Genomic DNA, 14,347 nt, shown 5'->3' on the forward strand with positions numbered 1-14,347 from the left:
CAGTTCTTTTTTTGATATTCTGGCTGTGTAAAAACAAACCTAAGACAAAAAGTGTGAACTGCCTCAACTTGAATTAAAAAACTTTGACGAGAATTCTATTGCACGTTTTTCCTAACCATCCATGAACCTCCGGAATCACCTGGGACTACAAATGAAACACAAACAAAAACAACAAAATATCCAGGCATAGACAACGTCAAATAATCAATTCACAAAACTTTATTTTTTAGGAAAATATATGTGTCGGTATTCATTTCAACAATTTGCTTTACAGAGATCGACTGTATTGTCAGTCTCCTGGAGAAATTACAGAAAGGTTTGCTATGCTAAGCTAGAGCAAGCAAGGCTAATCACCGAGTTACCGAGGAAAGTAGTTCTAGTTGCAATATTTATCCAGGACAATCATGCTGCACGGCTGGTGACAGCACTGTTCTACGATGCCGTTGCGCTTCACCATCATATCCATATGCTTGTTGAAGGCGTATCCCACAATGTCGTTCATGTCGCCTGTTAAGGTCGCTCCCTCAGTCTTTGACGGTAAGAGACCTGATGGGACAAGATGGATCAATGATTTGCACATGTTTGAAAATGCTAATACGTATCCAACACCCTTACGTAGCACGGAGTTGAGGTCCCTTCTGGAACTGGTGAAAAAGCCTCTGTCCCCACAGACCATATTAAGAGCTTCCACCAGGTGAGGGCCACATAGGTGTTGTGAAGAAAGAGCTCTGGAGCACGGCCATGACATTACTAATAAAACCAAGACTGAGGCAGAATGGAGCCACAGTGCTGCCATGATGGGTGAGAGCTACACATAAATAAGTATGACAAGAAGTTAAGCAATCTCTGAAACAAGACAATAGTCGGGATGATGAATATATCCTAACAACCAAATTGTCTTACCTAAAGGGTATGAGGAGAAGATAGACAAGCAGCAGCAGTAGCAGCAGCAGCAGTGGTTGATCTGCTGAGAACTGGTCGGCGTCAAGTCAGCGGTCTTCCGTCCATTAATACCCGCACTGTCGCCTGAAAACGTACGCAGTATCTGCGCAGATAAGTACGTCGGTGTCCAACATTTTCCAGTCAGCTGGCGTTAAGTGACCCTTTAGGGCCAGGTGACTGGTCAGACTGGAAGCACTTTGGCAGCTTCAATTAGTAAAACAAACTGAACTTAATGAGCCGATATGATGTGATCACCTCTTGGTCAAACACGGATCCGCTTTCCAGACGTCTTTCTTCCCCTTTGCTCAGCACAAAATCACCAATTATGCCACTTTCAAGTACCATGTTGGTACAAGTCTTCCTGATAAAGAATGAACAACCTGGGTTTTTCAATCTGGACTCCTTGCATAACATAATTAATCTTCCCAACCAGACATTGTCATACTTTTCATAGGACTCTATATTAAAAGACTAGATTAAAATAAAGAGCTTCGGTCATCTTGGGCGTCTGGGAAAGAAAAGTTATAACCCAAACAGAATCTTTCTGTTGTGCCGTATGGAAGTTGCACTGCTACGGAGCTAGTGTGATCCGACAACAGGGATTTCAGTTTTGCGGAATGCTTCCGGTGGACGCAACAGATTCAGTGTGAGCCTGTGGTTAGCTTTCATCACTGTTCTTGTGTGAATTCGCCGCAAACTTCTCATTACCCAAAGACTGAAACTTTTTTTGTGGTTAGAACATAGAAAACCTGTTGACCTTCTAAATATGGTTTTTAATCATTATTAGAGCCCACCTATAGTCACTTTTACTTTTGTTAAACCCAATATACTTACAAAATAATAGAAACTAAGACGTCATGGACATAAATAAGACCTTACATAGACTCACATGTTAGCATTTACAGCATACAGTATTTGGTAGCTATTGTCTCATCAATGTAATGTTCCTGACACCAAATGGCCAGTGTCGTAGAATACTACTATAATAGTACAGATAATATATAAAAAGGTGCTGCTGTCAGCCATAACTCACACCAGTGACTGGCTTTCTCCACTCAGCTAACCATGCCTCCACTCAGCAACTCTACAGTAGCTTGTCACTTCTCAGGCCCCGCCTCTTAAAGGCACACACACACAACAACACAGACATTACACTACATCTTTAAATGCCTTCTAATTGTTTTCATTTTGACATTTTTATGATTGACAATGCTTAATTTGGGCTAACAATATATACAATTTGTTTATATATGCACTTGTTTGATGATCGTGTTAGGAAGGTGCTGCTGTCAGCCATAACTCACACCAGTGACAGGCTTTCTCCACTCAGCTAACCATGCTAACACTCAGCAACTCTACAGTAGCTTGTGACTTCTCAGGCCCCGCCTCTTAAAGGCACACACACAACAACACAGACATTACACTACATCTTTAAATGCCTTCTAATTGTTTTCATTTTGACATTTTTATGATTGACAATGCTTAATTTGGAATAAGAATACATACAATTTGTTTATATATGCACTTGTTTGATGATCGTGTTTTAGCCAGGGACGACTGGACTTACTATGTTTCATTCTATGTAATGCTACAACCACTCCCCGTAAACACACACCATGGCGGAATTACTGTTATTGTTGCAACCTCTATCAATTTTCGGAAAACATATTTCCAAGCATTCCATTAGGCTTTGTTCAATGGCTCTATTGTGATGCACAGCCACCCCTGGCTATTTGGAATCTAAACGATAACATACAGATTTGCTGTTTCCCATGCTGCACAAACAAAGAAAGCACACAAATATAGCCTATACTGCATAAACCCATAAATCAGCTCCACAATAGACTGGTAGAGTATAGTTGCAATGTATAATACACAGGGCTGCAAATATAGGTGGGGATTGAATTAAAATGCATTACTTGTTTGAAAATGATTTGATACGGTCACACGCCTTCAGACTCTGCTATACAAGCTGAATAATTATGAGACTTTTTATGAAAATGGAAACTGCATGCAGCCCTAAAAAACTCACAATTGATGCGTCTTTGTGTGTATTGTGACTCTGTAATTATTATCATTTTGGTTTTCAATGTTTATACTATGAGGACTTTTGAATGTAAAGCAAAGTCTGTCCCATAATTACAATACACAATACTATCCTTACCATCCAGCTGGACCATCATTATGACCATTAGATTATATTTTCTGGTGTTAGTATGTGTTCGTATGTGTCATTGACTTTAGCATCATTTCAAATCTCCTGTTATAATAAATAAAGAAATGAAGTAGTAGTAATCTTTCGTCACCAAAGCGCGTCCCTCGCATCATTTATTATAGTGCTTACTAATGATTATGTCCCTAGTCGATTAATCTGAAGCTTGTTTGGATTATTTGAGTAATCGGTTTGGCCCTAGACGGACAAAATAAATATAAACCAAACAGAAACAGTTAGTGGCTTGATCCGCAATGCTGCATAAAATATATATACATATATATATATTAGGTCTGCATTACTAAAGAAATAAAAAAATATAGACATTTGACAGGCTGGAATTAATTGTGGCTTAACTGGTTAATTGATTAATCATCAATTTCTGGATTAATTATTGCAGCTGTAATTTGTTACCTTAGTTTTTATATCAGATACCCTTTCTTCCTGTAACATTCATCATTCATCTGGGCTCGGGACCGGTACGGGAGTACTTCAGTGGCCCTGTGTTGGAGGAATAAATAAATTAAATGCAGTAATTAAAAATAAATGGGCACAATTACAACAAGAAAGCGAATGTGTGCTACCAATGTTATTCTGTACCCATCAAGGATTCTCCTGTTACAGTTGGAATGTATTGTGTAGTTAGTAAAAATCGCTTCCAGAAACTGGCATACAATTCATATTTTTATCCAGAGAGAATGTACAATGCACGGCCTCACTGCCAAACAACACGGCTGGCACATGGCCAAGCATTGTTAACCTAAGCTGTGCACAGTTTGGGAAAACTGCAAGCATTTCCAGGTGAGTAACAACTTAAAGTGATAATCATGTAGAAGTGAAGGACGAAATTTATTATAAAGGTAAGTTAAAACCGTTCATCTCAACATCTTCCTACAGGTGATGTCTTTATTTATTGTCTCCTATATTACCATCACACTCCAATGTTGACCACCACGCTTTCCCCCCGTACCATCTGGTTCTCTTGGCAGTGGAATGCTGTTTTTGCACCGCTGCCACCTCACCGGTAATAACTTACACACGGTTGCTGGACGTAAACAACAACAGTGTTTTGGGAGATGACAGAAGAAGACAAATGGGGAGTATACTTAACACATTTATCCCATGACTCATCTTGGGGCCATATTATATTTTCGGAGAAATAGTCATCGCTATGGGAACCCTTTAGGTCAGGGATGGACCCCTGGGCCACATCAGGCCCTCCAAATGTCTTAATCCGGTCCACTGGGCATTGCCAAATTCCTTTTTTTAATACCTTTAACATGGAATAACATGACTTGCAGTGCTATTGTGGAATGCTTGAGGTGCCAAAATAGTCAGATGCAATCTGTAGTTTGGATCCAAACAACACAACACATCGACACACACAGTAATCTAGCTACCGCACCATGCGGGCATACAAAGGAACCAGACATAATGTACATCTTTACAGTTTCACCAATGAGTGTCACACACCACTGATCAATACACATAGATAGTGTTTTGTCAGGGTAAACACACAAAAAAAAAGCAATTGGATTTGCGTTCCCTCATTTGTTCCCAGGTTCTGCACCAGTCAACCCCATTTAGAGGCCAGGACAGCTGATTGCTGCACCACCTGCGCAATTTTTGGGAGGGCTGCTTACCAACGTCAGGTTCTATTTGCCGCCTGGGTTATGAGCATGGCTGACCTCAGAAGTCATGGCGAGCGCGGCGGTGGCTAGTTGGCTGCTAGTGCTTGCAAGTGGGTGAGCACACACATACGGCTTGATAAGCACACACAGTTCGCAAACAAGGCTGGCTTGCAAATATTTGAGGTCAGGCAACAAGGACATTGATTGCTGAATATCTAAAAATCTGCTTTATTTATTTGTCAGTCCCACAAATGCTATTGAATTTTTTATAGTCATACTCATAGTGTATTTCCGTATGCAGTGCTGACTTAAACTTAAAAACTGGGACATTTCCTGACATTTCTGTTTTATTATTACATATTTAATGAATTTCACAGACTGGCACTCAAGGTAGGTGTACACAAATAGCGTTTTTACGCAGAACGTCCTTTCCTTTTTAGCCTTGAATCTGGTTGCTGCTAATGAGGACACACATCAGATCAGAGAGTGTTTGTGAGTTAAAGTCTCCCTCCGTGGCTCAGCGGACATCATTAGACTGACTGACAGTGGTGTGTGTTTGTGTGTGTGTTAATCACCAAGAGTCAGGAAGGCAAGCCGACATTTAGAATTCATGTTGCAGTAGTTACAATAACCAACGCGATATTTGATGGGTTGGCTATGTCAGTACGTACATGGGTAATATATCGTACAGTATCACACAGCAGCAAATACGGAAGGATATAACATAAGTTTGGTCGAGGTCTGTCACATAGAGCCCACTTTTCTTCGCGTTATCAATGTTCTCCCACAGGACCAAAGTGTATTTGCCAGGTGAAATATAAAACTACAACAATAATCCTCAAGATTGTCCCGATCCATCTTCTGTATTTAGTGCTTCCCTTCTGCCAAGTTGGCCTCGGGGGGTTTAAGAACCTCTATCTGTCGACCCCTTAATCCGCCTATTTTCCTTTGTTGCACACAGCAGCTCCAGGTAGGACACTTTTCCAGTTATTGCAAAAATCTTGTTAGCTTCACTTTCCTATAAAATGTTGGGGGTTTTAAGCTGGTTTTCCTCAACATTTCTGAGTTCCAGTAATGCAACAGGGCTATTCAACTGGCAGCTTGTGGCCGAAATCTGGTCCATGAATGACATCAGACTATGAGTTCAGTTCAAAACCTGGGGGGGATTAATTTAGTAATAGCACTGTCATATAGCAGATCTTTGACTAGAAGTATTTTAACTATGCAAAGTGTGCTTGTCATATAGACCATTCATTCATTCATTTTCTACCGCTTATCCTCACGAGGGCGCGTGCATGCTGGAGCCTACCCCAGCTGTCTTTGGGGTACACACTGGACTGGTCACCAGCCAATCACAGGGCACATATAGACAAACAACCATTCACAATCACATTCGGAAACCGGAGTACTCGGGGAAAAAAAACATGCAAACCCCACACAGAGATGGACCAGAGTGTCACGCCCTGTGTGGGTTCCCAGGTGACAGTTTGTCTATGTTCCCTGTCTGGGCTTTGGTTTACTTTTTGGACACCCTTATTTTGTATTGGACTTCCTGTTTTGTCTCCTCTGCCTTCGTTGCCATAGCCACCCACACCTGTCTCTAATTTGTCCTCTCTATTTAGTTCAGGTGTGTGCTTCTCCCTTTGTTGGATCATTATCGTTTGTGCGTCTGTTCCCTGAGTTGCTTTTTCTTGCTGCTGCAATTACTGCACGCAATAAACATTATTTACCTGCTATTGGTCCTGCTCTCTGCATCCTGGGGTCGAACCTTAAAGCTCTCGTGACCGATCGTGCAGGGTGGAATCGAACCCAGGTCTCCTAGCTGTGTGGCCTGTGCACTCATAACTCAACAACTGTGCGGCCATCATATATACCAGTAATTCCCAAAATGTTTGCAGTCACGTACCGCCTCATTTTACCTGAAGCCAGGTAGCCCACTACTATCCTAATTAACTTGAAGTACTGAACATAATAAATTGGTTAAATAATTTATAGTAATTCCGGGTCAAAAATTTGTATTTTTATCATACGTAAAGAGGATCTTTGCAGTAGTGCTCCTCTCACATTGAGAATCTTTGAGTTCTGAAAACAATTTAGTTGAATTGAAAATACGGCACTTTTGAAGGTTCGATGTCTCCAGTGCTGGTCTACACATCCATATCTGTTTTATATGCTGACCTTCTCAGGATCCCATTCTCCTGCAGAGGGAAGCCATGACTTGACCATCGTGGCTCAGTGATGCGAGATGTTGATACATACATGTAGATATGCTCTCGCACACGCTAAGAAAACAAGATAATAACCACTAGATCAAACTGTCAGACATGATAGTATGTGCATTTGAGGGAATGCTGCTTAGACAATAATTTAGATTATACGTTGTCCACTCTCATGCGACGAAAATCACTGAAACGGGCAATTTAATATCACGCTCTATAACTCTGAACAGCAGTTTGCCTTATCTGCGTGGTCACACAGGTAGCTGTGAGTGTGTGGACCACATGTGTTCCCAGGGTGGTCCGTGATAAGGAAGAGAAGCTATAAAATACGGAAACGTGACATAGATACTAAAAACCACAAGTCCGGTCCAGTTGGCAAGACAACGCAACAGAAAAGATGAGAAATGTGTTTCATTTCTCTCAAGCAGAAGGAGATAAAAAACACTACCCAGGGGGGCTTACTTGTCAAAGGATATGCAAATGTATTAACAAAAGGAAACACTTAATGGTTTTTAATATCACTGGGCTGACTGGTGGCTTTGTATGACTTTGTGTATTATTGGCTTCATTTATTGGAATATATTAGGGTTGGTTTGGGCCTTTGTTGGTCTTACCTTTTCTGAATATCATCACTGAAGGGTACTTGTCCAGGCATGCCTGAGATAAAAATGGAATGACAACCACAAGCTGGAAATTGGCTGCTTAGTATAATACAGTATCAATAAATGCCAATAATAATGGAAGATGTTGGGTATAAGTTGTACTATTAACACGTTTACAATAATTAAACAAAGTAGTCTTGTGTCACTGTCCTGGCTGCTCAGTACTACATGAATAGGAATGACTTGACTTGTATGATGACCGGAGAAACCAGAGAAAAGCTATGCACAGGAAGAACAGGCTAACTCCACACAGAGATGTCCTAAGGCAGGGATCTCAAACACACGGCCCGCGGGCCAAATGTGGCCCGCAGGACACTAGTTTGAGGCCCCTGCCTTGATATGAAAGTTTAATGTTAGTGTGGCCCGCGTGAGTTTGATATGGATGCTGTATGGTATCATGTACCCAGAAAAAATTATTACGTTTGATTAATGTTCATGTTAAAGGTTAAATAACTGTTAATAGTTATCCTCCCTATCCGTGTGGAAGTGGTAAGTTTTTAGCTATTTAAGTTTAAAGGAAATAACTTGAAGGCTACCGTTTAGGTCGCTAGCTCTCTAGTTTGCGAGTTAGCATGTGTCTCAAGACCCTGCAGTTGCGCAATATGTTGTAAATAAAAAGAGTATAAATGTGACTATAGTCGTGTTTTGTCATGTCTACAAGGCTCTAATAATGCTTTGTTAATTTTAATCTGAAAAAAATAATTCGTCTACCTACCAACTATATGTGGTTTCTCAAGTTTTTATTATTTGCCGTTTTATTATTATATTTATTTATTTGAATCCAAATCCTTCCCATCTCTGGACTGTGTGGCCAACAGGCAAACCATTAGTCCACCGTGCTGAATAACAAATGTTGACATAAACTAGGTCTTTTCTACAAGATGCAAGTCATTAACGTTGTGAACAAAATTTTGTGAAATATGCCTTACTGATCTTTTGAAGCCACTCATGAAGAATACAAAACCACAGAGTGGAAGTTGGACCACCTCAGGTTTTGGAGAGGCTGCCAATAATGGTATATCGATATCGGTAAGAATGGCAGTATCTTTATCTCAATGGATATCTTCTAAGCAGGTCATCTCTAGAAAAAATGACCTGTATTTGCTGTGAGTCACTTTAAATTTGAACAGTGTCCAAAAATGGATGAACTTTAGCTCATGCATTTTTTTTTCAGTATGAGTATGTGATGCCCTTTAAAAAGTAACAATCCCCAAACATCTAAAGAGCTGAGTAACCACCACCTCGGGCTTCCAGTCTTGGAATTTTGCATGTTAGGCTTCTATTTGTTGGCCTGTGAAAAATGCGATTAACCATGATTGTGTGAATTAATGTGACACCTCCCTCGGGCTCTGCCTCAGAGGGTATACGTCAAATCGTAACTTCATAGATAGGGAACATAATTCAATACAGATGATTTTAAGAAAGCCTGTAAACCCAAATTAGCTCAAACCCTCAGAGTTTGCATCCGTGCATAGATCTATATTCAACTTTTCAAAAATATACTTTATCATGTCAAGTTTATCAGATTAATGGTGGAAATCACTGCTTTTGATTGAAAGTGTCCCTAATCTTATATTTTTGTTAGTAGGCCATCTTCTAAAGTCCCCAAGGTAAGCCAGTAGGTGACACTGTTCTCTATAAAGATCTTTGACTTTGCCGGGTGACTTTCTCCTCTAAAATATCCCAATCAGTGACAGAGGGGCTGTCGGACCCCCCCCCCCCCCCATCATTTAAAAAAAATGAGTGTTTTTTCCCCAAGACACTAATTGTCTCTTAACATTATTGGGTTCTGATTAGAGAATTTAACTCCCAGACAAGGACAATGCCTTTGAGTGGACAAAAAAAAAATAACACCGCTGGTGTATGTGTGTGTGTGTGTGTGTGCTACCTAGATTTAATTTGGTCCTGATGTAGCCAGGTGATGCACCGAGTTGCCATGTTGGAGTCATGCATCAAGGGTAATGAGAGTTGCATGCCACAGCTGACTGCAGGGAAGGCAGGCATAGTGTTGACTTTGAACGCCCTTCAGTAAGTAGACCGACCCCCCATGCAGCTGCTTGAGCCATCAGGTGAGTGAAATGCATTCAGTAAATACTCTATATAAAAACACATGGTGCATGCATGCACATATTGGGGCGTATGTACTGTATAGGCACTCTTGTTTGCTTGTCTTCATTATCTCGTTTTTTCGGTACTTCCTGCTATTGCCGAGAGGGGGCGCACTCTGCATTGCATCTTGATTATGTGTTTGATGTGGAAGAAGAAAAAAAGTGTTGGTCTCGATGGCCAATTTTGATATCTCCTAGCAGAGGTGGGCACACTTAATGACCCGTGGGTCACATTGGGTTTAGAAATTTGTCAGGGGGGCCATCTATATATAGGCAGAACAACATACTTGCTCACGGTGCAACAAAATGAGAATACAACATATCCATAGCATGTTAACGCATCACATGAATCAACAACTCAGCGCTAAACTTAACACATAACTCAAAATTCTTATTTCCAAATACACACAAGGCATGCTGGGTAGTCCAGCTACAACAACAATATGAACAATAAAACATTAACAACCCCCCAAAAATATTTTGCAATCCAGCAAAAATTCAACAAACACATCAAAATGTTGGGCAAAAGAGGGGCACAAGCTACCCAGCATGCCTTGCGGCAGGAATATATAGGTGTTTTTGTAGCATAGTGTGTGCATAGATATGCCCACATGGTACAGTTGGTAGCTTACTTTGCTGATCATGTGTTTTGATGTGTTGTGTTGTTTGGATCACTTTGTGGGTCAGGCTACAGATTGCGTTTGACTATTTTGGCAATTCAAGCCTGCCACATTGTACTGCAAGTCATGCTGCCGACATACACAACAGTAGACAAACGGCAGCATGCAGTAATACAAGCTATGAGGAAATAATGCATCACAGTACTCTTTTGAACGCATATTGTTCTGAGAACCAAAATGCTTAACTCGGTACTTTCCTCCACTTGGCTCACGGGACAAAGTGGTGGGGGAGTAATTGTTGATGCACTACACTGCTGAAGTGGATGTCATATAACATGTCAAAAACCCGTACTATCTCTTCATGGTCAATGAAATATGCCCAAACTCCATTTCTCCCTGAACTCACAATTTGGACAACAAAATGGCCAAGCAGATGCTTTCTCCAAGAATCCACCCCTGAGTTGAGATGAAATAGCTTTGCAAGTGCCATACAGCCTCCCGAGCATGAGACTTCTGGAAGAGTAATTACTGCAAAGAACTGCTCCCGGCCCCCCGTGCTGAACTTGATCCCTGAGGCTGTAAAAGGGGTCAAGATGTTTTTCTTTTCTTCTACTCTAGTGTCCCACCTGAAAATGATGTCAATGCAATCTTGTTTGGACAGACGTTGTCTAATGACTGAAGCCCACACTGATCAATTTGATAAATCTTATTCCCCAACACATCACTATACAATAATGGAGGACCAACCATTTAACTTCTTGTTACCATATTTCCCTTATTATGTTTGCCCTGGCTCATAAACACATTATGATGGGACTGTCTGTGAATGCAGCTTTTCATTGCAACTATGTTAGGATCTGATTTTGACTTCTGTGTCATCTTTTCCAGTCTATGGTAGAAAGTTTGCATCAGAAAAGGCAATTAATTGCTTTTTTTGAGTATGCTGACTTTCTGTGGGTTTTGAATGTTTGAACAATCTTAGCTAGGATTGTAACTAATGGTTATTTTCTTTGTCAATTAATCTGAAGTGTGTTGTTTATATTAATTGAGTAAACGCTTAGGCCTTAGTCAGACCAAATCTATATTAACCAAACACAAACAGTTAATTTTTTGTTCCGCGACATATCAGAAAAGAGGCAAAAATGTTGCCCCATGTTTTCCAAAACCAAAGCTGATATATGTGAATATCTTACATTTTTGCCAAAAGCACAAAAATAATAGGCCTGCTTTCATGGATGAATGAGGAAATGTTCATATTTTCATATTTGAGAGTCTGAAATCAGACAATATTTACATAAAAAAAAATAAGATTAATCGAATACCAAAATAGTTGTCAATTAACTTAATTAATAAATGATTAATCATGAACCAGAAATGTTGCAAAAAATGTTTCCTCCCTATTTATGGCCACGAGGGTCGCTGGCGTGCTGGAGCCTATCCTAGCTGTCTTCGGGAGAGAGGCAGGGTACACCCTGGACTGGTCGCCAGCCAATCACAGGGCACATATAGACAAACAACCATTCACACTCACATTCATACCTATGGACAATTTGGAGTCGCCAATTAACCTAGCATGTTTTTGGAATGTGGGAGGAAACCGGAGTACCCGGAGAAAACCCACGCATGCACGGGGAGAACATGCAAACTCCACACAGAGATGACCAAGGGTGAAATCGAACTTGGGTCTCCTAGCTGTGTGGCCTGCGCGCTAGGTAATACTCTTGCCTTGTTAAAATGGGCTTTATGGCAATTTCTGATCCAAATATGGTTCATATTTTTCATCGGTGTCTAAAATACACACAATCACATGCATATTTGTATGTTAGTGTTAGTGTCTGCATGTATTACCACCATGTATGGCATACCCAAGTAAGTACCTGCAGTGTTTTGGCAAAGGAGCGTATTCTTGATGTCACCTCAATTTGTTTCGAGCCCAAGAGGTCTGACCCCTGAATGCCTATGGCAATGAAATAATTGGAACCAAAACAATCTTCATGCCAAGCCTATTTCCTACCCGGATATAGTACCCTCCGGCTCCTCTAAAAGAGCCCATGAAGCTTAAGTAACAATTGAACAGCGTTATACTGTATAAGGTTCATAGTGTTTCATAGAGGACTATGTAGAAACGGGACATCCAAATTGTAGCCTTGTGTTTTTGCCACAAGTACAATCAAGGAGTGTTTTGATTAGAAAGAGAATATACCACACTCATTAATTCAAATGTGCCTATTATAGTGTGATTTATGAGTGTAAAATGTGATAAGGATTGTGTACACGGGGGTAAAGGACAGCTGTGCATGCATTTTTAACACTTCATAATAACAATAAGGGAGGCAGGCGGAGGTTTTAATTTGTAGCAAGCTATTGGTTACAAATCACATTCTATTTGTTGTCAAGCGGGTTTGCAGTCATATTCACAGACGCATCTCATACATGCTGAAAAAATGCCAAAAAAATGACTGAATGTTGCTGACATTTCACCCTCTTTCTTTATGAGTATTGTACGTATTGTACCTTTAGTGTGTCTTTATAATTGGACTTCATAAATAAATGCAAAAGAACGTCTCGAAGGAATCATTTTTTTATATTGGCTGAGCTACTTGAGCATGCTCTGTGATGCTGAATGCTTAAAAAAAACACACAATCCCAGTTTGTTAGAGTGTGTAAGTCTCTCTAGTAAAGCCTCTCCCTTTGGCATAGAAGCATCTAATTAGGGTAAAAGGTAGATGCTTGTTAATTAATCACAGCTTTATTTTTTTAAGGCCTTGATGAAATTCTCCACCACATGTGCCTTAATTAAAGTCATGTTTTGTTTTTTTGCCTGTATTGTCACTTCAGCTACACTACACTCCACTCCCTCCACACCCCAACACACAAACGTGTGTTACATGATATAATGAGCTACTTGTTGTGGTTTATGTTCTGACAATTATTATAGTTTGAAATAGAAGAGTATGTTTTTTTTCGGCATTGTCCAGTTCTGCAAACCACAGCTACTAAATGCATTACAACTTTATTCTCATAGTGTTATCACAAACACACTTTCGCATTGATAGTTGATGTTTTTTTCTTCCTAAAGGTAAAATGCTAATGCAGTAGAAGCAGTACTCTTCAGGGTAATTCTAATTAAGCAGAGTTTAAATGCAGGGGCACACCAACAGTGACTTAAAATCCTCCCAACAGAAGAAATAGTGTTAAAGCTTGACCAAAGACAAAAAAAGTAAGAAGATGTATAGTTCTGAATGGACTGCAAATCTTGTCGTGTTGTGTAAATCACAGGAAAAAGTCTGTGCATGGAGAGTATACGATTTTAGAACCTATTAAATCTACTCATCTAGAAACTAGGACCACAATGAGAACGGGTCGGCACGCTGAAGGTCGTCTTTTGTTTCATTCATCCTTGTGGCACCACAAAATAAGACACCCGTCTGTTCTGCTCTGATGTCATCTCCATTATGACTGGTTTAAAAAAAAAAAAAGCTAAGGTAATTGTCAAACGCTGTAATGAAATGCCAGAAAATGTTAGCAAATTAATTGGATTTGTTCAGGCTGTGATTTACTTGATGTTATTATCTTGTCATGGCCTCATTGAAGCCAGTAGTTATCTCCTTCTCTTCTTCATTTGACCCTGCAAATTATAAATGCTGAGGAAAATGTTTTAGAATCAAACTTAAAGGGATAGTTCAGATTTTTTGACATCCTTAGCAGCGGTGTAGTCCATTCACAGCAAGTCCAGTTCTGGTTGGATTTTGGTGATGAAGAATGTAGTTCCACTCAGATGCTGGAGCCATTTTGGTCAAGAGTTGGGCTTTAAAAACAATATTCATTCATTCATTCGTTTTCTACCGCTTGTCCTGGCTGTCTTCGGGGGAGAGGCGGGGTACACCCTGGACTGGTGGCCAGCCACAACCATTCACACTCACATTCATACCTATGGACAATTTGGAGTCACC

At 40.3% G+C, this 14,347-nt stretch overlaps 1 protein-coding gene across 3 annotated transcripts; it reads right to left on the reverse strand.

Moving 5' to 3' along the window:
- Positions 1–248: 248 nt before the first annotated feature.
- On the reverse strand, positions 249–2,059 carry LOC131138467 (insulin-like). Of its 3 annotated transcripts, none has more exons than XM_058087399.1 (4): positions 1,976–2,059; positions 904–1,026; positions 616–808; positions 249–546 (listed from the first exon to the last, which is right to left on the reverse strand). In XM_058087399.1, the coding sequence occupies exons 3-4, from the start codon at positions 794–796 to the stop codon at positions 377–379; spliced, it is 351 nt and encodes a 116-aa protein (XP_057943382.1). In that variant the 5' UTR covers positions 797–808; positions 904–1,026; positions 1,976–2,059; the 3' UTR covers positions 249–376. The 3 variants fall into 3 exon arrangements, with proteins under 3 accessions (XP_057943382.1, XP_057943381.1, XP_057943379.1); XM_058087398.1 differs by having other exon boundaries at positions 904–1,045; positions 1,976–2,051; XM_058087396.1 differs by having other exon boundaries at positions 904–1,045; positions 1,198–1,988.
- Between the last annotated feature and the right edge of the window lie 12,288 nt (positions 2,060–14,347).

Source organism: Doryrhamphus excisus, chromosome 11 (assembly GCF_030265055.1).
Source record: "Doryrhamphus excisus isolate RoL2022-K1 chromosome 11, RoL_Dexc_1.0, whole genome shotgun sequence".
Taxonomy (NCBI): Eukaryota; Metazoa; Chordata; class Actinopteri; order Syngnathiformes; family Syngnathidae; genus Doryrhamphus; species Doryrhamphus excisus.